The sequence below is a fragment of the Urocitellus parryii genome, chromosome 11 (genome assembly GCF_045843805.1).
Source record: "Urocitellus parryii isolate mUroPar1 chromosome 11, mUroPar1.hap1, whole genome shotgun sequence".
Lineage (NCBI taxonomy): Eukaryota > Metazoa > Chordata > Mammalia > Rodentia > Sciuridae > Urocitellus > Urocitellus parryii.
Window position 1 is genome coordinate 121945213 of NC_135541.1, and position 26228 is coordinate 121971440.

General features: G+C 48.0%; 1 protein-coding gene across 2 annotated transcripts in view; it reads left to right on the forward strand.

Annotated features, from left to right (window-relative positions):
• Positions 1-20010, forward strand: part of Kcnn3 (potassium calcium-activated channel subfamily N member 3) — a 153266-nt gene extending 133256 nt beyond the window's left edge. For both annotated transcript variants that reach the window (XM_026404893.2, XM_077803644.1), the window contains exons 5-10: positions 106-216; positions 9355-9482; positions 10043-10112; positions 14732-14980; positions 15220-15323; positions 19520-20010. In XM_026404893.2, coding sequence (XP_026260678.1) covers positions 106-216; positions 9355-9482; positions 10043-10112; positions 14732-14980; positions 15220-15323; positions 19520-19556 — 699 coding nt within the window. In that variant the 3' untranslated portion in view covers positions 19557-20010. The remainder of the gene's footprint in view (positions 1-105; positions 217-9354; positions 9483-10042; positions 10113-14731; positions 14981-15219; positions 15324-19519) is intronic.
• Positions 20011-26228: the final 6218 nt, after the last annotated feature.

Genomic DNA, 26228 nt, shown 5'->3' on the forward strand with positions numbered 1-26228 from the left:
GGGCGTCACGGGTGGCTCGGTCTTGTTCAGCCAGAGAGCTCGAGTGGGCAGGGTCTTGCACCTTGCTTTTGAATGACCCCTGGTCCTCTTGATGTCCTCCCACAGGGTGCGGGCTGCACTGCTCTGGTGGTGGCCGTGGTGGCTCGGAAGCTGGAACTCACCAAAGCGGAGAAACACGTTCACAACTTCATGATGGACACTCAGCTCACCAAACGGGTAAGACGTCACCCCTCCATGTCCTCACGGGGATCTCCATCACCAAAGTGGAAGCCAGTTCCAAAGAAGATGGTCACGTGGTACGGAGGAGGGCCACACTTTGGAGTGTCGAGGGGGGTCCCAGGCGCAGACAGACAACTTCCACACAGGGGACACACTGTCTGAACGCACCGGGCTCCTGTCTTCCGTTAAATCACTGTGTATGGCTCAGGCAACCAAATCATCTTCCTGATAATTAGATCAATAGCCTACCATGATGTCCCCGCCCCCTGGCCTAATGGTGCCAAATAAATCACCCAGCATGATGTTTCTGTTGATGCTCAAATATTTTCGTGATTCTCATTAGGAAGGGAAGTAGAGAATCTTGAAACTCTATTGAAATCATATCTACATTGAATCCTTTTTTTTGTTGTTGTTGTTGTTTTTTAAAGAATCGCTTAGAATGATCGTTCCAGTAGAGCCCATATTCCTGAATGTCGTTCATCAGAACGTCACGATCCAATTTTCCCCTTTTGGGCTTTCCAGATAATGTTTCTCACTTGTACCCTGTGAAAGTGGTTAAGGAGGATGAAAAACGGAAAATATGCAGAAACGGGGAGCTCATTTAGCTGCTAAAAATCTGACACCCCACTGAATTGTGAGAGAAGGGAAGGCTCATTTAGAAGAGCCAGAAATGAGCCTTGCAGGGTAACAGCAGGCCGAATGAGCCAGCAGGAGCTGTTTATTTAATGACAGCTTTTATGGAAGATTCTTTAGAACTGCAGCCTGAACCAAGGTCAGGAGGATGATTTCCTGCAAGATGCTCCCCTTCCTGAGACCAGAGAGAACCAAAATCCGGCGCTGGGGTCTCGGCTGCCCTAGTAACTCTGTCTCGGTTAGGACTCCCGTAGGGCAAGGGACCCATGAGCAAGCCCATCCATCAACTGGAGGTTTTGAAAGCTGGAGAAAATATTCAATGATTAATGTTGCAAAGCAGTAAAAAACGTGTTAGAAATAGAGACAAAGGCAGGAAGGGAGAACAAAAAGAGAGCGAGAGAGTGACTGAGCAGCAGTGGGCTCTCAGAAGGCAAGGGGTGCAGTTGCCAAGGTCTCTCCCGTTTCTCGGCAGAATTATTTATGGCGTTCGATTGTTTGGTCTTTGATTACATTTATTGGATCCTCTGAAAAGCTACCGCAGATGTTAAAAGGAACAGGGACAAGCAAATATCCTAAACTGTTGACATACAAATGGTCGTCACGAGGTACATCACAGCCCTGAGCTACCAGATGTACAAAAGAAAACCTTTTTTGATGCATTAAGATGGTGGCCATCGATGCTGTCACCATTGTAAGGCATGCTGGGTTTCACACGGAGCCCTGCCACCGAGTCCCTCTCCCTCCACCCCGCTGGGGTGCACTGTCAGAGGCGTGCTTGGGACTGAGGAAATTTCTAACGTTATTGGAACAACTAAAGGCGAAGACACTTGCTTCTATTAGCCTGAGACTTCTCTGTATTGAAACCACATACAGGAGTGAGGGGAGAGAGCTTTTTTGCCTCCAAGACCTTCTCAGGAGTTATTTACCAAGGAGCATCAACAGTCTCTCTGTATATTCTAGTTTGCTTTTTGAAACCGAGAATATACTTTGTATTTCATGTTATTACTTTGTCCTCTCCATTTTTTACCCAGTAAATCAGACACTAGAGGAAAATAAAGCCGAGGAAAACCAGCTCTCTCATATGCCAGGAAAATAAACAAATTTTTTTTTTCTGCAATATAATTGTGGAAGGAGATGGAGTTGTGCTTGCTAATTTCAATCTTTCAGAAATAATTCTCTAAAACCCTCTTCAAGTCCACTTGCTTCTTGAAAAGTAGGACTGAAAATCAAATCCTCAAATATTTATTGCTCATCCATGAGTGCAAGGTCCCTTCTTAATCGAATAACATTTCACTTTTCTGAGAACACTCGAATCTGTTGAAATGTCCCTTTAATGGCTAATATCTTTTCCCAGAGAAATAAACAACACAAAAGGGAGGAGTCCTGCAGAGAATTTCAAAGCTGGCAGGACTGGGACTTCCAAAGGTTCTCTCACATAACCTTCATTGAAACGGAGGTTTGAGGTCCCTGGCCTACTCGGGTTGGAGCTCACTTCACGCTGCCAACTAGACAAGCCCATCCTGCTTCCCCTGGGGATCCCGGCCTATCTCTGGTCCTCTCCAAATGGCCTTTGCCTTCAGCTGGAGTGGTCCGAGGGTCAAAGAGTTGCTAGGTCCAGCCCCGGTGTAAGATCTCAGTGAGTTCTTGGGGAAAGATCTGAGGTGGAAGGAGCCGAGAGTGACATATTGCAAACCTCTTAGGAGTGGACAATTAGTAGATTTAACAGATAAAAGCAAAATCCCTTAAAAGTGCATGTGACCTTAATTCTCCAAACATCTAAGCAAAAAGAAGGGATTATTGATGAGTCATAACGGTGCCCTCATTTCTCTTCTGTTAATTCATCCTCACGTCTGCCATTAGAGTGGCGCCGTTTTCACTGGTTTGCTGATGGGGATGCGAGGAGGTCCTGGGGCACAGGGGAAGGACTCGTTTCTGGTTTTCCTGCCCCCATGGCCTTTCTCTTCCTTCCCTGGTATAACTCATCGAGCCTGGTGGCAACGTCATTTCTGTATTGAATGCCATCAGCTCTTCCCACACTGAGCAGCGTCACCGCCAGCTATTCTATAATTACCACGAACGCTAACCTCTGGGTTCCAGGTGATATGTAAGCAGATGACACACAGGGAGACTGTGGAGGTCCTGGAGCCCCATCTGTTCTCCCGCTCTGGCTCCTCCATGCCGCCATCTTGGTTTTGTGTAATTAACACACATCACAGAGGTCACTTCCTGGTGGGCTCTCTTGGTGTCTCAGGGTACACCAGGATGGGTAAGAGGAAGTCCTTGCCCTTGTACTTAACTTCTGGTGACTGACTGCCCTCAGAGAACACGGCAGGGTGGGCTGCCACGGACACTCTTGGCTCTACAGGTGTCATGGAAGGGAGATTCCTGTGTATCTGCTGCTACTCTCCACTCAGACCCCTGGGTGGACCTACCCCACGGTGTGCAGGACTGGTTCAGGATCCCTGTCCTTATCCTTGCTGAAGGGTTCCTTTGCCCTAGAGACCTTATCCACGTACACCTCCACAAAATCAGTGAGTAAAACCAAACTTAGGACTTCCCTAAACCTAGTCCTCCCACCAACTCCCTGCTCAGCTAATGACATAGCGATCCCTCCAGGGTCCAGACCTGAAGACCCTGAGCCAGCTCTGACTTCTCTGGGCCCCGAGCCCCAGCAGAGGACTGAACAGTTTCCAAGTCTGATTCGACCTTGCCATAGCTGCTCCTGCACAGTGGCCTCCAGGGCTCTGCCCCGGTCCTTAAATCCACCGTCTTTCCAGTCTTGTACTCTCACGAGAGCTCACTACCTTCTCCCAGTTGAGCCCCCTTTACCACAGCTCTCCTGCACTTTGCTTCCCTGTGGATCTCAGGCTGTGCTGGAGCTCTGAACACACCACTACCCCCAAACACATTTCACAGCCCCCTAGTATCTGCCTAATGGTGATAAAGAAAACTTTAATTACAGTCCCTGTTAGATGTTTACCATAGTCTTGCTAGAAAAAAAAATTTTTCAGCAGGCTAATTCAAAGATTTACTCTTTTTAGGACTAAACATTGGTCATCATTGTTATACCAGATGTGGGAAGTCTGGCTCATGCACCCTCGATGGACAACCCACAGCTGGTTGGCCTATGCCTAGATTCTCTTTATGGCTTTAAAATTCACTAGTTAATCAATTAAACAGTTATCAGGGAGGCTAATTCTTCTCAAAGAGGATTGCAAACTTCATCTCCCACCAAGGTTCTGTCCCGGACAGATGGGGCACGGTGTATCTTTGACAGCAGTTGCAAAAACACTGTGTGGTGGAGTTGGAAGGATCCTTGGGGATGATCGGGGCCAACCCAGATGAGAACACTCAGTTCCAGACAGGGAGAGGGGAGAGGGACACCTCAGCCCTGTGCAGCAAGCTGGGGCCTGTCTCCGATCCAGTTTATTCTCCAGAGGGCAACAGCTCTCCAGGCAGAACCCACAGGCTTTCCAGGACAGTCATGTGGTGGTTGGGGTCCCCGGCCTGGTGGAGAGAAAAACCGCTTTGACTGCAGCTAGCTGAGCACCTCAGCAGTATTAACAGGTTATGAAATCACCCACCGTTCATTACCAGGTTGCCATGGGGAGAGCTTCAAACTCCAACTCTGAACCACAGAAGTATATCTCCTCCCTGCCTCTCCCCCTCCCTCCAGGTTCCTGTCAGTCAGGTGGAGCCCTCTCCCTCCCGGGGAGGCAAGAGTGTGGAATGCAAGGTGGGGAGGAAGGAGAGGAGGTATAAGCAGGGAATGAAAGAGAGGGCAGCCTCGGGAAGCAGCAGGAAATCTGGGGGTGACGAGGAGGGAACAGTGGGCCCAGCAGATGGGAAGGAGGGAGAGGCCCCCCTTTCCAGTCCTGTGTGTAACGGACACCCCCAGTCACGGGTGTGGAGACGGGCTCCCTGCAGGCGCTCTCAGAGCCATGGTGACCGCTGCTCAGTTTGCTTGGGTCCAACCTGTGTAGAATGTTCTTCCCTGGGAAGTTCCTGGCCCCATGATGGACACACTAGTGGTTTCTTCCTGTGGGTCCACCAGTGGGGCCCTTGGAATTACTCTCCCAGGGCGCTCTCTGGCTGCCAAGGACATGGGGTGCCCAAGAAGGGGGCTCCTTTGACCCCCCTGGTCCTTCTGCTCCGTGTGTTCTTCCTGCAACCCACAGCCCCTCTGGGTCCAAGTGGCAGGTCACCTTGGCAGACAGGTGGCCCAAGAAATCCCTTGACTTGGAAGGGTGTGGCCAAGAGCTCAGGAAACAGACGTGCATTCTGTTGTATTTCTTTTGTTAGGGGCCGGGGAGACCAGAGGGAAAGAAGTTGACGTGTATTGGAGGGAGAGTATGATAAAGCAGCCATGGACTGAGGAGCACTGTAGCCAGGCTCGGTGCTCAGTGTTGTAATTATGTTCTCATTGAATCGAAACAAACCCATTTCTCAGACCAATAGCACTTGCAACACTCCAGCTCCTGGCCCACTGAAGCCTTTATAATCTGATACTATGTTACAAATTGCATTCTGTCTACTCCCTGACAGAGACACATAGCAGTATTCTCACCACCTAGAACAGTGCCTGGCCCTCTGTGGCTGCTTATTCAGTGTTCCTTGAGGGAATGAATTAGGAAAGTGAGTTCCAGAGAGTTCAGCAATGGATCCAAGGTAGAGCAATCAGCTCAGCTACTTGTGGAGTTTTTCGGGGGGTCAATGAAACAGTGCAGAGAGCAGAGCCTGGCACATAGAAGTGCTCAGTAAATGTTAGCTGTCGCTGTCAATTTGCAAGACCTTAGTTGGACAATTTTCTCACCCAGGCCCACTAATCAGAGGGTTCTTCCTGCAGTATGTAGCTCATGAAGCCATCCCCCATCAGAATGAAAGCATCGATTTTGTGGGGTAGAGAATTTATGGGCTCAAAGAATACAGCCTATGTGTTTGGGGGTTGGAAGCCACATAGATGGCTTTCGAAGCACGGAGGGTCCTCCCCTTAAACCCATCCCAACCCGTCCCATCATGGCCAGCCTGAAACAATCCCAGCCAGTTTGCTGCTTCATCTCGAGCCCCGTGCTCCCTCCCGCCATGCTCCCTGCATCCTGGGAGCATCTTTGGGGTCTGGAGTCCCTGTCCACTATGAGAGCCCCCAGGGTACCCAAGCTGCCATCAGGGAAGGGTGTACAGAGCCCCTCGGAGGCTCAGCATGTCCCAGGAGGGGCACACGCCCTTATCTGCTCTACACCCAGCTGATGCTCTGAGCCATCAGTCAGGTGACTTGGAGAGAGGGAGACCTGGTCACAGCAGCATCTGCTGCCTACCTGGGAAAGCAGAGTGCAGTTAAAAGCCTATTTCTTTTTCTCTGACAAATATTGATCTCCTTAGATTTGTGCCAGGCTGTTTGCTGGCAATTAATTTCAGCCAGCACAAAGGCTTGCATTTAACACCACTTTCCTGAATAGGCAGGGGCCTCCCATTCAAACCCATAAAGATGATGTGGTTGCTTCTCAGCTGCAATGTCTTGCATTTGGGCTGAAGTTAAGTGCAGGACCCAGACTCCATGTTGTGCTGTGTTGCTAAGTGAGGGTCACAATGATTAGATTAAACAAAAAACAAACTAGTGTCCTTTCCAATTCCTTGATCCTGGGAAGCAGGAAATCATTTCTTTTGTGTAATGATGCGACCCAGTCAGGTCTTCCTTCAGAACACAGGAAAACCTTATGCGTCTCTTGGACCTGGTTCTTGTTTTGACTTGGCCATGAGCTAGTTGTGTGATTCCGGCCTCACATCCCATCTCCGAAACAGTTTCTTCCTGGGTGGGGTGGGCCGGTTGGGTTGGATGATAACTAATACCAGTTTGGCACTTTAGAGATTCCACATTGACTCCATTTGTCATATCATACATGGTTTTAGACCTTTTTTTTTTTTTTTGTACTGGGGATTGAACCCAGGGGAGCTTTACTACTGAGCTACACCCCCAGCCCCCCACACTTCTTTAAAAATTGTGAGATAGGCTCTAAGTAGCTTAGGGCTTTTCTAAGTTGTTGAGACTGGCCTCCCACTTGTGATCCTCCTGCCTCAGCCTCCCGAGCCGTTGGGATTAAGGCATGCACCACAGTGCTGGGTGGCATCAGTGTCTTTATCTATAAAGTGGGGATGATATTAGTCCCTGCCAGACAGGGTGGTGGTGAAAGCAGTGAGTTTATGCACAGGAAGTACTCAGACATTAATGGTGTCCTCGGCCACACTGGCACCAGCAGCACAGCCTCGTTGGGGCCTCTTAATGGCCCTTAAGGTAAGGACGTCTTCTTCTCATCTTATGGATAATTAGGCATTTGCTTCTAAATTGCCTAATAATTGATGGAACCTGCAGATTTTCCCCATTTCAAATGTTCCACACTGACCCAGCAGACCGATGTCAGAGGCCTGTCAACCCTGACATTCTGCGGCTCTGTCAGTGTTCCAAGGGGCAACTTGAGTCTCTGGAGTCTGCTTCCTTGTAAAGTGCAAGTGTTTGTTTTTTTTTAAGAATGTTTTTTATTTGTTCGTTTTAGCTGTTCATGACAGTAGAGTGTATTCTAACATATCATACGTACCTGGAGTAGAACGTCCCATTCTTGGGGTTGTGATGATGTAGAGCTGTACGTGATGTGGTCGTGTGTTCATATATGAACACAGGAAAGTGATGTCTGATTCATGCTACTGTCTTTCTCATCCCCCTCCTATTTCCCTGCTTCCCCTGTCTATTCCGGTGAACCTCCCCACCTCCTTCCCAATGTGAGTCAGCATCTTCATATCAGAGAGAACATTCAGCCTTTGGGTTTTGGGAATTGGCTTATTTCACTAGCATGATCGTCTCCAGTGCCATCCATTTACCGGCAGATGCCATAATTTTGTTCTTCTTTATGGCTGAGTAATATTCCTGTGGCAGGGTTTTGTCCTTTGAGACTTTCCTTCGAGGCCAAGAACCCATGGAAACTAAGAAATCACGCATCAAGTCGTACCATGCCCCCTGTCCCCCCAAGAGATCAGCAGTAATGTGGGCTCTGCCGGGGGAAAGACCCCTCTCCAGTGCCACCTCTTCTCCCAGAAGTCCACTGTCCACTCCAGCCTGAACAGAGCCCCAGAGACCACCCTGTCCCTGCCTCCCCTCTTTCCCTGGACACCCACTGTCCGTGGCCTCTGCTCACCATCACCTGTTCTCTCTCGGGCAAGAAGGCACCAGAGGTGGGCAATTGAACCATTTAGAACCATTTCCACGTGGATTTCACTGAATGGAAAAAAAGCAATATTTATGTCCCTCAGACATTTCTGAGAAGACTTAGCTGTTCTTTTAAAAACACCGCCTCAGCGCCAATGAAAAACAGAGCCCAGCCTCAGTCATAAATTCTGCAGCTCGCACACACGGAAGCCATCAGGCTGCAGCCCCGTGTCCTGGAGGCCTCCCCACACGTCCCGGCGTTTAACAACGTCCCATCTGTCGGTGTCAGGCTGAAGCAGCGGGACTGTGGTCTCCGATTTTATGAAGATCCTGGCTGGCTGGTCCCCCGGTTTCTTGAGACTGGCCTCCTTGCTTCAGGGCCCCGGGCCCGTGGCCCCATGCCCCGTTGGCATGGCTGACAGCAATGGGAGACGGTTAATCAAGAATCTGTGTAGCTCGTGCTTAATAAGGGTTGCTTCCTCTGGCTCTCGTTACTAATTGCTGAAGACGTGTCTGTGTTTGGATTAAAACTTTGTCCCTTGCCATCTGGATGCCATTGATATGTCTCCGTTCCGCCGTGAGCCGGGTGATGTCGGTGGTTTCCATGTCAACGGCTGACAGCGTCCTGCGTGGAGACGTGTGACTGCAGGGCCCTGCTTCACACCTAAGATCTTCACTGACTTCAGAGGCGGCTTTGACATTCTCCCCGTTTTCCGCCAATGACATTTACATGTGAGATGGCCGTGTCAACGGTTTGGGCCGCTTAGGAAAGGGAGCGGTGGGCTTCTTGATACCTCCAGCTCCAGTGGGTGGGGGGGCAGTTCCTCAAGGAGGCCTTTCTAAATCTCCAGCCGCTAGGAAAGCTGTTTATTCTCTAAACCCAAGAAATGTGCCTCCCACACTCTATGGGAATCTCAGGTTGGATGTGGCCCTGTGCCCGCCAGGTCAACGATGGCACATACTTGTCCATTCGGAGGTCCCCGGGCCTCCAGGTCTCGCCCCGGCTGGGCTGCCTGAATATAGCCGCAGCAGCAGCAGCAGTTGAGAGGCCGCACTGAAACCATCAAGAAGGAAGAAAGGAACACCTCTCAACTGCAAGCGACAGCCTACTGTGTCCAGTTCAGGGTTAATCAGAGACTAATTTTAATCACTTTATTTTCTCAGAGTTCCCTGGTCTTGATTAAGAAAATAGATCGCGGCGGAATTGTTTTCTTAGGAGGCCCACGATGGCAACCGACGGGAAAACACATTACGTGAACCTAGGAAAAGGAACCTGATAGCAGCCTGTTTTGTTTCTTTTGCTTCAGATCAAGAATGCCGCAGCCAACGTCCTTCGGGAAACGTGGCTGATCTATAAACACACCAAGCTGCTCAAGAAGATTGACCACGCCAAAGTCAGGAAGCACCAGAGGAAGTTCCTCCAAGCCATCCACCAGTGAGTCCAGGGCAGCTCCGCCCTCAGATGCTCCCACGGGGGGTTGGGGGACCCGCGGCTCCGCTGGCATCCTCTCCTACCTCGGAGGCACACGAGACACCCGTCTGTTCCATTCCACCAGCACCCGAGTGGGGACTGGCTCCAACCAGGCGTCTGTTCATTTACTGCTGCTGCCAGGCAGTGGGCAGGCTGCGGGGAGGGTGAAGGAGCAAAAGTCGCACTCCCTCTCTCTCTCTCTCTCTCTCTCTCTCACACACACACACACACACACACAGTGCATTGTTGAGAAGCGGGCATTCAGAGTGAAAAACACAGCATCAGCCAGGGCTTACAAGCACAGGAATGATCTGGAAATGGCCAGAAAACTCAGGTCACGGAGACAGGGGTTTTCCTTGCTGGGGACCTGACAACCCTTTGATTCTATGGCAGTTCCCCATGCTCAAGGTCCCCATGCTCAGATGAAATGACTCAGATGAGATGACAGAGCCGTGGAATCCACCAGCGAGGCTAAACCTTGACATGAACTTGAAACGTTTTTCTGTCCGACTCTCCCCCCACAGACTGAGGAGCGTCAAGATGGAGCAGAGGAAGCTGAGTGACCAGGCCAACACCCTGGTGGACCTGTCCAAGGTGAGTGGCGGAGTCCAGAGACATCCTGGAGCTCCAAGTTGCTGGCATTTAGACTTCTCAGGTGCGTCTGGGAAGACCTGGCCATGTCCAAAGTCCACAGCGCAGGACAGAAAAGCCACAGATATTCCTCTTTGGTTACAAAATAAGCAAGATTTAAGTTTTGGACATTTGCCGCCCACCTGTAGGGGTTTTTGTTTGCTTGTTTTTGGACCAGGGCTTAAAACCCAGGGGCACTTACCCACCAAGCCATATTCCCAGCCCTTTTTATACATTATTCTGAGATAGGGTCTTGCTAAGTGGCTGAGGCTGGCTTTGAACTTTTCTATCTCCTGCCTCAGCCCCCTGAGCCACTGCGATTTCAGGCACGTGCCCCGGCACCCAGTCACCTTGACTTTTAAAGCTTGGTGTCTGTTTCTTAAATGGCTCAGGTTTGTCTAATCAGCTGACCTGCCAAGTCTTTTCTGCCGTTGAGGGGCTCCTAAGAAAGACTTCAGGTCACCCGGGGGCAAAACATGTTAACGGGAATCAAAGAGGTGTCATGGCCTGGGTCACACCTAAGACCTTTCCAGCTTTCTGTTATTATCGGGGACTCATTTCCCTGCATCTTCCAATCTTTACAGTCCCGTTTTTCTTGCCCCAAATTGGTGGTACATTTCTCTATTTCCCAAGATGCAATCAACAGTGAATATAAAGATTCCCTCCCAAAAAAGAGAGCCCTCTTTTGAGAGCTCAAGGCCTTAAGGCTTGATATCACATTGCCGTTCCATGTTTCAGACACTGAACTGCTGTAAATACCGGGAAGAAGCTCCCTCTTGCATTTCACCAAAGTAGAGAAAGCAAGGCCCCACGTGGGCAGAGCTGGGAGCATGCACCATTGTAGACGGGTCCCTCTAACCCCCCTCCCATTGCCTTCTGATAGGAATTATATACCAAGGGTACCGCCCAGGGCCAGGCTGGCAGAACATTCCAGCAGATGTCAATTAGCATAATGGAACACATTCCCTGGGAGAGCAAGAGAGACTCCCTTGGGCAAATTAACCACCTTTTTTAAAGGGGGAGCAATCATAAATGACTGGTTGTTGGGCCACGGGCAGACACCTTGTTCAATAGAGGGATCGGGCCAAAGAAAAGACCTCCTGAGCCTGTGAGGGCTTCAATCAGAGAGTAAGTGACTTGGCACAGCTGGGGAGAAGTCGCCAGGGCTGCGGACCTCGGGGGTGGTGTTCAGGTGGAGTGGGGGATTCCTGAGAGGCTGGGTATGGGGAGGAAGAGAACAGAACAGTGATGTGCAGGAGAGAACCGCACCCCCAGCCCAGGGGGATGTGTTGGTTAATACTCTTGGGTTCTAGGGTTAGGATTGTAACTCAGTGGTAGAGGGCTTGCCTCACACGCATGAGGCCCTGGGTTTGATCCTCAGAATCACATAAAAATAAACAAATAAAAATAAAGATATTGTGTTCATCTACAACTAAAAAAAATTTTTTTAAAGTACTTTGGGTTCAAATATTAGAAACCAAACCCATTGAAACTAAGTTGAAAACTGGAAGAATTTACTCTAAGGATATAAGAACCTCAATCTAGGCAGAACCTCAAAGCAGGCATGTGGTCAGAGAGGAACTGCCTAGAACCACACCTGGGAAGCTCTTGGAGAGCATCTCCTTATGCCATCTGTGTGTGTGTGTGTGTGTGTGTGTGTGTGTGTGTGTGTGCTGGGGATCGAACCCAGGGCCTTGTGCGTGCTAGGCAAGCACTCTACCAACTGAACTACACCTCAGCCCAATACCATCTCTTGACTCTATCTATTCAAGTGTCTCTTTCAATTCTGTCTCTCTCTCCCATTCCACCTCCTACCTCCATGGCAGACTACAGCAGGCCACCAATTCAGACAGTCTGAGTTATAGTTTTAGCCACAGGTAAAGATTAAGTAGCCTCCTATTTGTCTTAAGTCTGAATTCTCAGAAGAGATGCCGATTGGCCAGTTGGAGTCATGTGCTCACCTTCCACCCATCAGCTGTGGTCAGGAGGAGGATCAGGTCAGGCCAGCCTACTCTGTGAGCTTCAGGAATAGTCCAGTGAGATGCCCCAGGACGTTCCTTCTGGGAGCAGCAATGTCACCCAACTCGCCTCTTACCTGGAAGGACACACTGTGACTGATCTCCTCCAGGAATATTAGGTAAACCCGCTTCGAAGCCTGCCTTTCTGCAGTGCCATCTACAGCCACCCTACAGAGGGATGGGGCCCACGAGCAGACTGTGTGAAGCACAAACCCCAGTGAGTTAGAAAGATGCTCTCATGAATTCAAAACCTGGAGAGCAAGTTACCTGGAAAAGAGAGCCCTCAGGAAAGAGTTAAGGGGAGAATCTGCAGAGCCACGGTGTGTGTGTGTGTGTGTGTGTGTGTGTGGTGTGTGGTGGGGATGCCCAGAAGGCCTGGGGAGGAGGTGGATCGACATCCAGCCAGTCTTTGTCTTTTCCTCCCAGGAGATGCCCAAGGTCCTGGCAGCAGCTTAGCATATTTCACATTGGCCCGTGTTTGCCTTGGCATCCTGTCACCAAGCAACGGAACAGGGGAGGGCAATCTGATGCTGTGCGGACTCCCCTTTCTTTCTTTATGCTTCACCCCCATCCCCCGACTCACCACCTTCACAGCCCTGCCCTTCAGGCCTCCCTAGATTAAAGATGGGCTGCGCGGCCTCCAAATCTCATTTCCTATATTGAATAGCTACCTTATAAGCACACAGCGCCAGGAGGGCCTGGACTCTTTACCCGATTGCTTTAATTTCTTCCATTGAAATGTAAAAATCATTCCTACCATCTGAAGCTCAGGTGATCAAATAAGATAATACCTGTAAAAATGCTGTGTAAACTCTAAAGGTTTTGCAAACGGTAGTGTAGTGCGGATTCTGAATGTAGATGAGGAAACCAGGATCTAAGAAACAAAGCAGCTGTCCCAAGGTCAGGCAGGGTGCCCGGGCTGGGGCTGAAACCCAGGGGCTTGGACTGTGAGTCCAGAGCTCATCAGGCGCCCCAGCGGTCACAGGCATCGGCAGTTTGTATATTCTGGGAAGAAAATGCTCACTGAGAAGGTTCTGTGAATGTGAATTAATGGGGGAAGTATTTTCACTTCTAAAGTCACCCTTTCCTCTGAGGGCGACAGGGATACAGTGTCCTGCTCTGGCAGGGGCATCGCTAACTGAGAGAAAAGCTGTCTTCATGCCACCAAGGGCAGCTCCTCCCTGTGCAGCCTGGCAAACTCCAGCTGGCAAGGGTTCACCGCATTTCCAATCCCCTCTCCCCACTCGTCTCTGGCTCATCATTGTATGCCACCTTCTTTAACTCCTCTGTTTTTCTCTCCTCTTGTTTCCTACTCCTTGGGCCCCTGGGGGCACCAGTGGTTTCTACATCCTTCTGGAGTAACCAGACACAAAAGGTGAAATAGGATCCGGGCATCACTGGCAGGTCACCAGAATCCCAAAGAGCCTGGACTCCTGGGGGAGGGGGATTGTGGGAGGGGTGACACTGCCAGCCTGGCCATCTGCCACGGCTGCCACAGGAACCTTATTCCTGAACACCTGGAAGTGTGAAGACTCTTGGGAATCTTGCTCCCAAGTCGGATGTCCAGAGCCAGGACAGCATTTGTTATTTGCAGAATGAAATATGGCTGTCACGTAGACTAGATTAACATGGGGCCACGGGATAGCTGGGGAAGGAACGCTGGTAACTGGTGGGGTCCTTGGAACACTGTGAGACAGTCTTGGGTGCAGAAGGGCTACTGGGGAGCAGTACCCAGGTGGAAAGGCCCTTCAGGGACGTCCCCAAACAGGCAGCACTGACTGGGTCTTTGTGTCCCCTCCTGGGCTGGCTGGGGAAGGGCCAGCCCTCAGACGGTGGCTCCTTTTATAAGGAAACCAAGGTTGAGAGAGGTTAAGTGGCCAGAGGTTGCCGTGTTCCTGAGCTTCATTCTTGCACTTGAACCCTGGCCTGCTAATCGTAAAACTATGACAACAGCCGTTTCCACTTCTGCGTCTTCTCTTTAGTCATTAAATGCCAGCAGCCACAGAAGCTGAGAGCGTGGGTCTCAGTAAGAATATGGGGACAGTTTAGAGGTGCACTCCGTATAAGGGGGAAGAAAAGTGCTATTTCTTTTCCTTCGCACGTATTTTCTATTAAAAATTTATAATTAGCTGCTGGGCACAGAGGTGCACATCTGTAATCCCAGGAAATCTGGAAGCTGAGGCAGAAAGATCTCCAGTTTGCTGCCCAGCCTGGACCACTTGGTGAGACCCTATCTCAAAATAGGAAATGAAAAGATCTGGGGATGTAGCTCAGTGGTAGAGCACCTCTGGGTTCAATCCCCAGCTCCCCAGTACAGGGACACACACACACACACACACACACACACACACACACAATCAATCAATGCTCATTACTGTAGTAATAGGGAACAAATGTGCCCACCCCAGCCTTCCCATCGGCTGGAAGGAACCGGTCTCTCCTTCCTTGGCCACGTCAGAGACGGCTGGGGTGCAGTCCTGCTGCAAGGTGCGGGCGTCTCCCTGGTCCCATGGCCGTTCCTCGGTGCCCACGGCCATCTCCGTCTCTGGTTCTCTCTCCGCACAGATGCAGAATGTCATGTATGACTTGATCACGGAGCTCAACGACCGCAGCGAGGACCTGGAGAAGCAGATCGGCAGCCTGGAGAGTAAGCTGGAGCACCTCACGGCCAGCTTCAACTCCCTGCCCCTGCTCATCGCAGACACCCTGCGCCAGCAGCAGCAGCAGCTCCTGACGGCCATCCTGGAGGCCCGGGGCGTCAGCGTGGCCGTGGGCACCACGCACGGGGCCCCGCTCTCCGACAGCCCGATCGGGGTCAGCTCCACCTCCTTCCCGACCCCGTACACAAGTTCAAGCAGTTGCTAAATAAAACTCCCCTCTCCGGAAGCGTTACCCCTAGGTCTTAAGATGCAAATCCACTCTGTCCTGGTCGCTTTGCCATCGCGGAACTCGGAGACCAGGGAGCGGAAAGAAGAGACGGAGCTCATGGCTGACTCGGCCCACTCGCGCTTGGTTCGAAATGCCTTGAAACCAGAAATCTAATCTCTGTTTAGGTGCCTCTACTTGGGAGCGGGACGAGGAGAGGACAGGAAGCGACGCCTCTGGCGGGGCCCTGGCTGCAGAGTTGGTGGAGAACAGAATCCACGCTCCATCTCAGGTCTTCACGTGGGGGTGGGCGGGGCAGGTGCGCGGAGCAGCCACCCCGAAGCCAGGCCAGAGAGGGGCCTGGGAGAGGGGTGGGGCAGGCTGGGGGAGGGGTCCCTCGTGGGGACCTCGAGCGTGCCTCTCTCCTTCCATCTAGAAAGCCTTGGGTGACAAAAAGTAAGAGAGCTGCCCACAACTTGCCAAAACAGACATATCTAGTTTAGACTGAAAAAAGGTGAATAGTGAGAACTGCACACACACACACACACACACACACACACACAAATTAAAAGCTAGATTTTTCCATCTAACATAAATACCTATATAAGCCTGGATGTTTGCACGTGTGCGTACACACACACACACACACACACACACACAATTTCCCACAACCCACATTCAGTCCAAGTCCTTTCTTGTTTGAACTTCACCCAAATACAAAGGGACCTGATATTGTCCCCTGCGCACAGTAGGCACTCTCTTAATGTGAGCTGAGTGGGTTTGAATATGAACACAGGGTATATTCAGCCCCCGTAGTTAGGTTGTGTTGGCCACATCCTAGGCTCCTCTGAAGACACAGGTCCCTTCCAACTCAGTGCAGGTTGCTTTGCCCTGGATACGCACCATGCATGATTTGAAGTGGATGCCAAGCCAAAACTGTTGGCATTCTGGAGGGGTAAGCAGGCTTCTAAAAATAACAGCTTTTGCAGGGCTTCCTTCTTACATCCAAACAAGCTGTTCTGATGGACTACACACCTGTACGTATGTGAGGGAGGGGTCCAGAGGATTATGCATGTGTTTGCACAATGCACCGACAGATGCAACCCCATGGCATCTTGGTGGACAGAAGTATTGTCTGGAGATTTGCTGAGCTGTATTCACCCAGCAGCATGTTTCCAGCCCCTGACATTAGAAATGCAAAGGGTCAAGCACCTCACCTTTGAGCTGCTGAGCTGGGAGGGGAAGGGTAGAGAGTGGCCCACATGGTCCCTTCTACCTGACCTGAAGTCACCTCAAAATGAAATATTGTGAGAACAAAGGGAGTCTTTAGGGAATCTTGTGGGTAAGGTAAGAAGAAGAGATTTGTCAGAAGCCTATGCATATTGTGCCATGTTAAATCTCAGTGCAAAAACAATTTCAATCCATCACAAATTCCAAGAGACTCTAGAAACATCAAGATGCAGTGTAGTGACAGGAACTGAATTTTTTTCTTTCATTTCTCCATAATCTGACCATACACAGTATTTGTGTCATGTTACTCATCATTTTCCTCATTCTGAGGTCCTTGACTTCTACTTGTGGGAAACTAATGATACTGTATGGAATATTTCATCTGTTTAGGGTCAAACAAAAGGGTGTTACCTGCATAGAGGGTTATCATTTGTGGTCGGGCTTTGTCACAAGTCGTCTCCATTCATAAGGCCGAGCTTTGTTGTGCAAATTTTTCTTTTCATTTTTATTTTGGATTGGGGATTGAACCCAGGGGTACTCTACCTTGAGCTACAATCTCAGCCCTTTTTATTTTTTGAGACAAGGCCTTGCTAAGTTGCTGAGACTGGCTTTGCATTTGTGATCTTCCTGTCTCCACCTCTGGAGTCACTGGGACCACAGGTGTGCATCATGGCTCCTGGTAGTAGATTTTTCTTCTACAGCACTGGGCCTGGTCTTCTAAGGATGAGGGAATCACTAGACAGCAAGGTAGAAAATTCTAGAACGAAGGCTACTCTTTCAGGAAGATCTGGGCTCTTGCTAACCTTCTTCTTTTGGGTCTTGCTATTGCTACCTTTTCCCCCAGTGCTGGGGAGGCAACCCAGAGCCTCACACATTCTAAGCAAATGCTCTGCCACTGAGTTAAACCTCAGGCCACTGCTGTTGTTTAAATGATCTGTCTTCTTAAAGGTTTATCTTGAGAATTTTCATGGGTTGTTTTGCATACTGGAGATGCTACACCTGCTATTGGCTTTTTATATTTTCCACTTGTTCTTTTAACTATTGATTATCTGGAAGACTCCCACCTCTTTTTTTTTTTTCTTTTCCTTTTGTTCCAAGAATGGTGCTCCTATTTTCAGTGACAGTTCCACCAAATATATAAGCAGATGTATAAACAGATGAAATAGCCACACAGTTTATTTGTGGCACTAATTCTGCTTCACAGAGTGCAGACCACTGACAGTTCAACTTAAGGGTGCCGGTCCCAATCATTTAGACTACAGCCATCAACTATGGATTCCTGCTTACCCTTCCCTCCCACTATAACTCTGTGCTCTGTGTGTGGGTGTGTGTGTGGTGTGTGCACGTGCACATGGGTGTGTGCACACAGAGAGATTTAGTCTTCATTTCACATAAATGACTTACAGAATTCACTGCCACCCCTCTTGCCCCAAAGTGTGTGCAGACTGTCATTTATCTGAATTATCACAGGCTGTGGATAATTCTTTTTAAATCCATTATCGATGCTCTTGCTGGGTCAACCCTGAAGATGAAGTGAGCCATGGTAGTCGAGGAAGTGGTTGGAGTTATTTCCAGTAGCAGGAGCCACGGGCATCGTAGAGACACGTGGGCATTGGTAGCATGACTTGACCTATTGGTAGTGCAATAGCTAGGGTGAATTTTATCTTTGGCAAAAGATACTCTTTAAAAAAAAAAAAAGTGAATCTGCATGTTGATCCCTTAATGGCAAATGGGATGTGACTTCTCTGTACTAGTGCTTCAGCTTTATGTGGGGAAGTTACGATTCTGCTGCAAGTACAATCAACCCTTGAAGACCTAGGTGTTCATTATCCTGGGTGTAGCTCACCCGGATTTTCCTCCTACATCTTTTTGCTGATTCCGAGGCACCTCAGCCACACAGTCAGATGGGGGAAGGGGACCGGTAAATTATAATGTCATGCCTTCTTGTACCTGATTCTCAAGTTTTGGTCCTGGAAGAGGTTTAATTATCTGCTCAAGAATGGGCTACATGTAAAAACTAATCATCACAGAAACCTCAGTCCAGTACAGAACCCATCAAATTCCGCCCCCTTCTGGAAGGCTGACCCAGTGGCAGAGCCCCTGCTACCATCTTTCCAATAATGCAGTGGCAGGTAAAAGCATCCTAATAATCCCCAGAGTATCTAGACACTTGAATTAGAAATACAGAGCCACCCCCTCATCGCTTAAGCCATATTATAGCTTCGTGTACTGAAAAGTCAGGGATGTACTGTGATACTTTAAGACCACTAATCTCAGTGGAATTTCAGGACATAGCATCAGTTGGTGAATTATACCAGACTAGAAGCTTTACTCCTCCTTAGATTGAAGTCCAAATACAAACCTGCACCTTTGGATCAAAGGCCACCTATCTGTGATCATCATCAGTAACCATTCTTGCCATCTTCATAATATGTCACTTCATGCCATCATATCTCTAGAAATGCTTAATATAATCCAAAAGAGCAAGAGGGGTACAGCCCTGAGTCACCACTGGTGGCCTGACACCCGTGAGGACCAGGGGCATCATAACCTTGTAAATGAGGAGATGTGGAAAATGTACATGCAGGCCAGCTCTAAAGGGCTCAGTGCAAATAGTTTTATTATTAAAGGTCGAGAAGGAGTAGCATTAAAGAAATGATGGTTTTAATATATTGGGGATTTCCCCCTTAAATTTTCCATAATTTCCTTGTGAATAAATCATGAAAAAGAAGAAAACTAGTGATACAAAAATCAGAATAAATAAAAACTTAAGACTGGTTCCACATCTTTGGCCAACTAATATAACCACTTCATACCTCAGTTTCTCTGTACTTACAATGAAGACAATAGTTACTATTGCTAAGTACAAAGCATTCAATAGAGGAAAACAATGAAACCATGATGGTCATCGACAACAACCCAGCCTGGCTCTAGCTAGTCCCCACTTTGATGTTGTATTTGAATGTAGTCAATACTTACCAAAAAGTAATTATTACATAGCAAATAAGTAGTGAAACTGGCAGGGAGAAATAGCGCCTAGTTTCAGAATCCACCCCCCCCCCGCCTCCTCCAGATTGTCACTTGATAGACAGTGCACCCCAAATCAGAATCAGTGTTTCATCTCAGAACCAAGGATTTTGCTACTACCATCCGTCATAAAAACCCAGCCGAGACACTAATGAAGTCATTGCACTACCAGTAGGTTGCTATTCTTTTTTAAAAAAATCACTGAATTTAAATCCTAAAATTTGTCTCCAGTTTTACACAGTCATTCTACTTCCCTGAAGGTCGCTAGAAGCAGATTAAGGATCCATTCGTGGTCATCGGGCTGTCCCTGTTGATTCCTCGGTGTTTGATTTCAGTACCTTAGACAGCAATCAGTGGCTTCCCCTGCAGTCTGCGGGCTTGAGGACGCCCGGGGACACTAGCCCTTCCTTCCTTCCCCACTGCCGCCAGAGTCAACGTTTTGGGAATGAGATCACTGTACCACTAGGAAAGGAGCCTGACCAGGGGAGCTACGTTAACTTTCTGCCTGGGGTAGTGGGAAGCACGTGCCAGGCTGCGTGAATAGAAATGAACACTTAACTCCTGTCAGGCGAGTCATGCGTAGATTTACATTGAGGTAGACCACAGCTTATTTAAGAGTACTCAGTGCAAGGGTATATAGATACACATAGATAGAGAAACAATATAACTGTGATCTTTTTGTCTTACACCATTACTGGAAACACCCAAACTCGAACTGGAGTTCCCTCTGAACAAAAACCATTGTCAAATCTTCAACGGATGACCTCCATACCTAGGTGCCAAGTGCCCCCGTGACAGTGTTTACACACCTGAGAATTGTATTCTGGAAGCTGTAATCTTGGGCCTGGACAAACAAAAGAGACGTTGTGACCAACCGAGCTGGTGGAGGAAAAGCACAAAACCCAATACCAACCTGTACAGTTAGGATCCCAAAGAGATGCTGACATTTTTGGCCAAAAACAAACAAAAAACAATAGTGAGTGACAAATCAAATCTGATTGGAACCGCCAATATCTGGGTTCTCAGAAGAAGGACAGGGAATAAACAACATTCTCTAGCTATGTCCGTTTTTTGAATCCCAACCAGGACTGACCGACCTTCATCAGACGTTTTTTAACGGCGCAACAACTCGATTTGGGTCCCAGACTCTCCATTCTGCGCGGCCACAAGAGAACAACGAGAGAGCATGACAGGATGTTCATGGAGGGGACATTTCCATGGCAAACTCAGAGACTGAAGTGTTTATATCCTGAATCAGACGAGCTTCAATATGAATTTGCATCTTGCCTCTGTACTGCTTGCTATTTTTTAAATGATAGGAGAAAGCATAACAGTTTATTTTAAATATGAAATATATTGCTATATTATAAAATATATTGTAACTTTCAATTAACATTTTGTATCAAACTAGTCTTTAGCAGGTCCAGTGTTAGCCTGCTCTCCCAACCACTGTTTCTGAGTACACATCATTGTTAGAGATCGCCTGACACCCAGGCCACGGGCCTGGTCCCACAACCTATGAACTGCCATATTCTCATTTTTCTAAGACCTAAGCATTAGTGACAAAAAAAAAAAAAATACTATTACAAACTTAGAAGGATGATTCTACCCTAAATTCTGTCAAGCCATTTCAGAAGAGATCTTAAAAGCCATCACTCCTTTAAGTAACAGCACAGAGCCAGTTTAATAAAAGTACAGATTCTTTCTATAGAAATGCAAAGGCCCCATGCTATAAACTAGCCAACCCGTTTTCCTTTGGCCATGTCAAAATTGGGCACAAGGAAGAATCCTGTTTTTCTTGTGACTCAAAAGACTCAAAATTTCTAAGCATTGTGAGTTGCTGAGTTGTGTGTGGGAAGAGTAAGACCGGGTTTGAGTCCCCCCAGGCAGGGCCCAGGGAGAGCGCGTGCAGAGGTGCTTTTCTGAGTTGGCAATTTCCTGATGGGAGCGCGGTTTCCACATGTCTGTCACCAACGTGGAGCCAGGCAGGACACCCACAGGAGGATCCAGCAAAGAGCTGGGCTCCCTGTTCTGCTCATTGACCCTTAGCTGGAGGAAATCCTTTTGGGCTAAGATGTTTTCTTTTATGGCAAAATTCAGCAACTCATGAAATCCACTCTCCTCCTACAGCTGAGACACATGTAGAATTTCTCAGTTCCCTCTTTTGAATGACCACGTTCCTATTTCTAGAGGAAAACAGATGTGTTCAGTTACAGAACAAAGATTTCCTCAAATCAGTGAGCCTCCTCCAGGGGAGGACCCTCCCTTTCAGTCATGGCTTCTGTTTAGTATTGTCCAGGCGCAAACCAAATAGCATAAAGGTAGGTTTAACACAAACGTGGGACATTCACACAGCTGTCCAGATAGCACCAAACAACAGGTTTTCTCCTTGGGTGGGGGTGCGGGGGGGCTAGAATCCTCCCAACTTTCCATGTGTTTGAACTTCAATTCTCTTGTTCATCTCACTAAAACCAAGGCTTGGGCCTCCATGATGTTAGTTATTCATGGAGCGTGAAAGCAAAATCTCTAAATGCCCATTTCAATCTGCTTGAGTAGTTGAGTCCCATTTTGTCCACAAGTTGTGTCTGTGTGGAGCTAAATACGCTCAGCGTCTGTGTCACTCCTCAGTTACACGCTAGGCTGAGTGCCATTCAAGCCTTCAGAACTCTGGGGCACCCGCTTTAGTTTATTTACTCGCTGGGTAATGGAAATTAGCTAATTCTCAACTTTATCATTGACTGATGAAATGCACTGATGGTCATCGATTTGTTTCTTAATACTTTTCTGCTGCTAAATAGAACTATCTCTCTTGGCTTTTCCTTCTAGCACTTCCCAGACTGACAAAGACGTTTCCATTTATAGAGAACAAATACATTCTGACCTTTCCCAACAAAGTTGTTACTCAAAGAAACCCACACAATTTCCAGAGTTGGGGAAAGCAGAACTCTGGACTGTAATTCAAGTACATGGCTCTATGCTAATCCTTGCTCTCCAGAGTGCGGCCCATGGGTTAGCAGCAGTAGAATCACCCGTAAGCTCTTTAGAAATGCAGAATCTCAGGCCTCACATCAAACCTGCTTCAACTGGCCTTTTCACAAGATCCCCAGGTGATCTGTATGCACAGTAAACATTGAGAAGGGCTAGCTTCACCACACTGTAACAGGCCAATCTCATTGATAATTAGAGAATGAAACCATTTCTTTCTCGAGCTTCATTTACCAGATGACTTGGTGATGTAAAACCCCTTTATGATCATAAGGATCAAGACAAATGCATCTTCGAATTCCATTTGAAGTCATACAGCTGGGATGGTGTACATGAAACAGTAGAGTCAATAAGAGGCGGTCTTTTTCTAGCCTAATTTAAAGAGGGCTCACTTTAGAGCCTTGAGCAACTTCAAAGCCCCTTTTAAGCTTTTTTTTTTTTTTTTTTCATTTTAGCTTGTGCTAGCAAGGCCAGGAGGATATGAGGTGGAGCCTCAGGGCAGGTCCCCTGAAACAGAAGGCCCCCTGGGTCTCTCTGCTGGCCCAGTGCAAAGGAAGCTGCCTTTTGTGATCTCTGTGTTCCTTCTGAAAGGAGCTCAGCACCTCACCAGTGAGAACTCTCCTCCTCTGGAGGAAACTGGCAAGGGAAATCAGTTCAACCACTGGAAACAGTCCTAATCTCTTCTAAAGCCAATTCTCTTATTTCATTGCACCAACCCAGGTGGGTAGAGAAAGATGGGAATTCTGATATTGGCGCCATAAATTGATATGTACCCAGAAACAGTTAATGTTCTAAATTAATGGCTTTAACCTGTTCATTGTAAAAAGTGCCTTGGACTTCAATCTAAAGAGGTCAGTATAAATATGTATGTGTGTGTGTGATGTGTATGTAGGCAAATATTTGCATATTTATACATACATAGGTGCACACACGTATACCTGCACATTCATATATGATATATATACATACATATATAAATGCTTCGTAATATATCATATTGCTATTCATAGCTCCATTTCTTGTCCGGTCCTATGTTTTATTTGTTTAGTGAGATCTTTACATAGAGAGGTTCTATTCAGGACATCGATGTATTTTTTTGTTTGTTTTTTACTTTTTATTAAAAAGGTAAAGGATATTAAAAAAAAAAAAAAAGTCAAGTGCCTGAAGGTTTTGAATGGAGTTGTGGTAAAATTTTTCAGGTCACCAAGAAGAAACTAACTTTTCCTTTCAGGAACATTTTTCTGTTTCAGCAACTTTGCTTTCCCACCACCGAAGTGCATAAATAAGGGCGGGTAAAGAGCTCTTGTAACTTCCGGTAGAATCCAGGGCCTGGTCTTTGCGAGTGAGCAAGGCGTGGTTCTGTTGGTGTGGTCATTGTGTTCCTGGTTAAGAGAAAGCACACTGCAATGCAGCGGGTGAGGTTCAAATCAGCTTCCACAGGCAGGAGGACTGCGGAGAAGTCTCTAATGGGAAGCTGTGTCTTAGAAGGCTGGCAGAGGGCCCAGGGGACTCTCCAGAGCTCTGCAGGCTGTGTGAATTGCCTGTGTGAATTGGCCTATCTCTGCCTTAGCCAAAGGTCTCCTCTCAACAGTGAAACAGCTGGTGATGAACCACTGCCTCTGGTTAGAAGTTCACAAAGAGCTAGGGGTGGGGGTCACCAGGTTTCCATGGCTCTGCTCACGAACTCAAGGATGCATTGTATAGTTCTTTAAGAGAGAGAGAGAGAGAGAGAGAGAAACTGGTCTAGCTTCCTGCACCTGTGTCAGGAGCCTCCCAACACCCAGGGCCAGATCCCAGAGGAATGGCCTGGTTACAGTGGCAATCAGAAGAGACACTGCGACATTTTAGAGGGCACCAGAAAGACAACAGTGTCCAGCTGTGTCCAGGCTGCAGACACACCGTGGAATGAGGACTAAGAAGGCCTGGGAGCAGGGGTGGGAAAGGAATTTTCCCAAGTGGATACCCCTGAACCCTCACTGCTCTCCCTGTGAGTTTTTCTGAGCACTCGATAAAAACTAATAGTAACAATAATGCAAGCCGCACGTGGCAGTGCACAGCTGTGATCCCAGTGACGTTGGAAACACACAGGGAGATCATGAGTTGGAGGCCAGCCTGGGCAACTTAGCAAGACTCTGTTTCAATATAAAAAAATGACAAGGGCTGGGCATGCATCTTGTGGCAGAGCATCCCAGGGTTCAATTCCCAGTACCACAAAACAAACAAACAAATAAAATAAGCAACCTCGGTGCTTTCAGAAAAAGAAAAAAAGAAATCTAATAGTTGGAACTTTTTCTAGGTTGGTAGATCCAAAAAATATTTTCAAAAACTACATCTAACTGTATTTCTACTACTGGTCATTCCAGAAAGCTGTCTTCCAAAAATTCTCAATGAATGACTCTATTTACCAACTCGGTGGTAACTAAATGATAATCATTTGTACTGAGAAACAGTAACACCTTTCATCGAAGGACCTCAACAGTCAATCGAGTCATCCTGTGAGGTGGATGACAGATATTACTCCCATTATTCCCATGGGAAAGTCGGGCCCTAGACATTTGGGCAGAAAAGGACTCATTTTAATTGAAAATATAATGTGAGCCCATCTGGGGAGGGAATGAAAACTTAGAAGCTTGTGGTCTGCTGTGGTCCCCCACAGATGGGTGTGAGCCAAGGTGTGCGCTGACCGTGTGTGTTGACCAGAGCATTGGGAACGTGAGTGATGGGCTGCGGTGTGGGTTGGAGGGTCTGGGTGGGAGACTACATTTGTGTATGTGTGAAGGGGCTCAGTTTGTGGCCTTTCCCACTCCCTCTTGAACGGAAGCCGGAGATGATGGGCATTTACACACGTTATGGCATAGGCTGATGCTGGATGACGGCGTCTAATAAAAGTAAGAGGGAACCAAATTAATATAAAAAAGTCAGGAACACCAGCAGCTGATTTGCTTTCCTCTTGCCTCCTTCCTTCCCTACATCTGCAGTTGTGAAAACAGGAATTCTTTTTAAAGGGTGAAATCTTAATTTAGATCAAAAACTGAGCCCCTTGGACAGGTTGCTTTTTTAAGCCGGGCCAGGTCCACCCTGGAGTTAATAGCGGTGTTGACTTGGGAGATTGGCCCCCACCGACAGGAGGACACATGAAAGGGTTTAATACCTAACCCAGTTTTAATGACCTAGAAAGAGGGAGCCCTGCCCCTCAGTCCAGCGGCTGTTCATCAGTGGGAATATCTAGTCACACTGATGTGTGATAAGGCAAATCCACAGCTGTGTTCAAATAAAGCATCCGGCACTGAATCCATTTATCTGAGCAGAGGCTGCAAGCCTTTACTTCACGGTAGAATCCCCTCAGAAGCTTTTGAAAACACCCAAGTCAGTCTCGGGAACCCCTGGAGATCCAGGAGGAGGATCTGCAGTGCCACCTGAGCATTTCCCTGAAGCCACCCCGGCAGTTCTAAGGGACAGCTGGAGCGAGCTGAGGGGAGGCCGCGGGTGTGCAGGCTGCCCAGAGCTCCCCGGTATCAAGATTTTATAAAGATGGTGATGTGCTCACCGCTGGGTTCCTTTTCATCTTGCCTGCTTAGTTTCAATCCTAGCCCATAAACCTGCCCTGATTTGCATTCCAGCCCCACACGCACAGGCAAGCAGCTGCCACGTTAGCCTCTGCTCAGAATTCCTGTCTCAGGCTGCAGCCTGCCTGTCTTCTGCTCTCTCCTGGCCATCTGGGAGTCCGGCTCCCTTGGCTTAGCTCTGATTGAGGATTGGGGGAGGACCACACCGACATTTTTTCGTTAGGAAAAAGAAAAAAAAAGTTAAATTTAAAACTAACACATTACCTTTGCTAGCAGGTGTGACACTAAACCTAACATATAAATAGGAAAGCCAGCCATCACACCCATTTGTCTTTTCATAACTAGATCCATCCATTAAATGAAATTACGTCTCCTGTCTTAAAATAAAA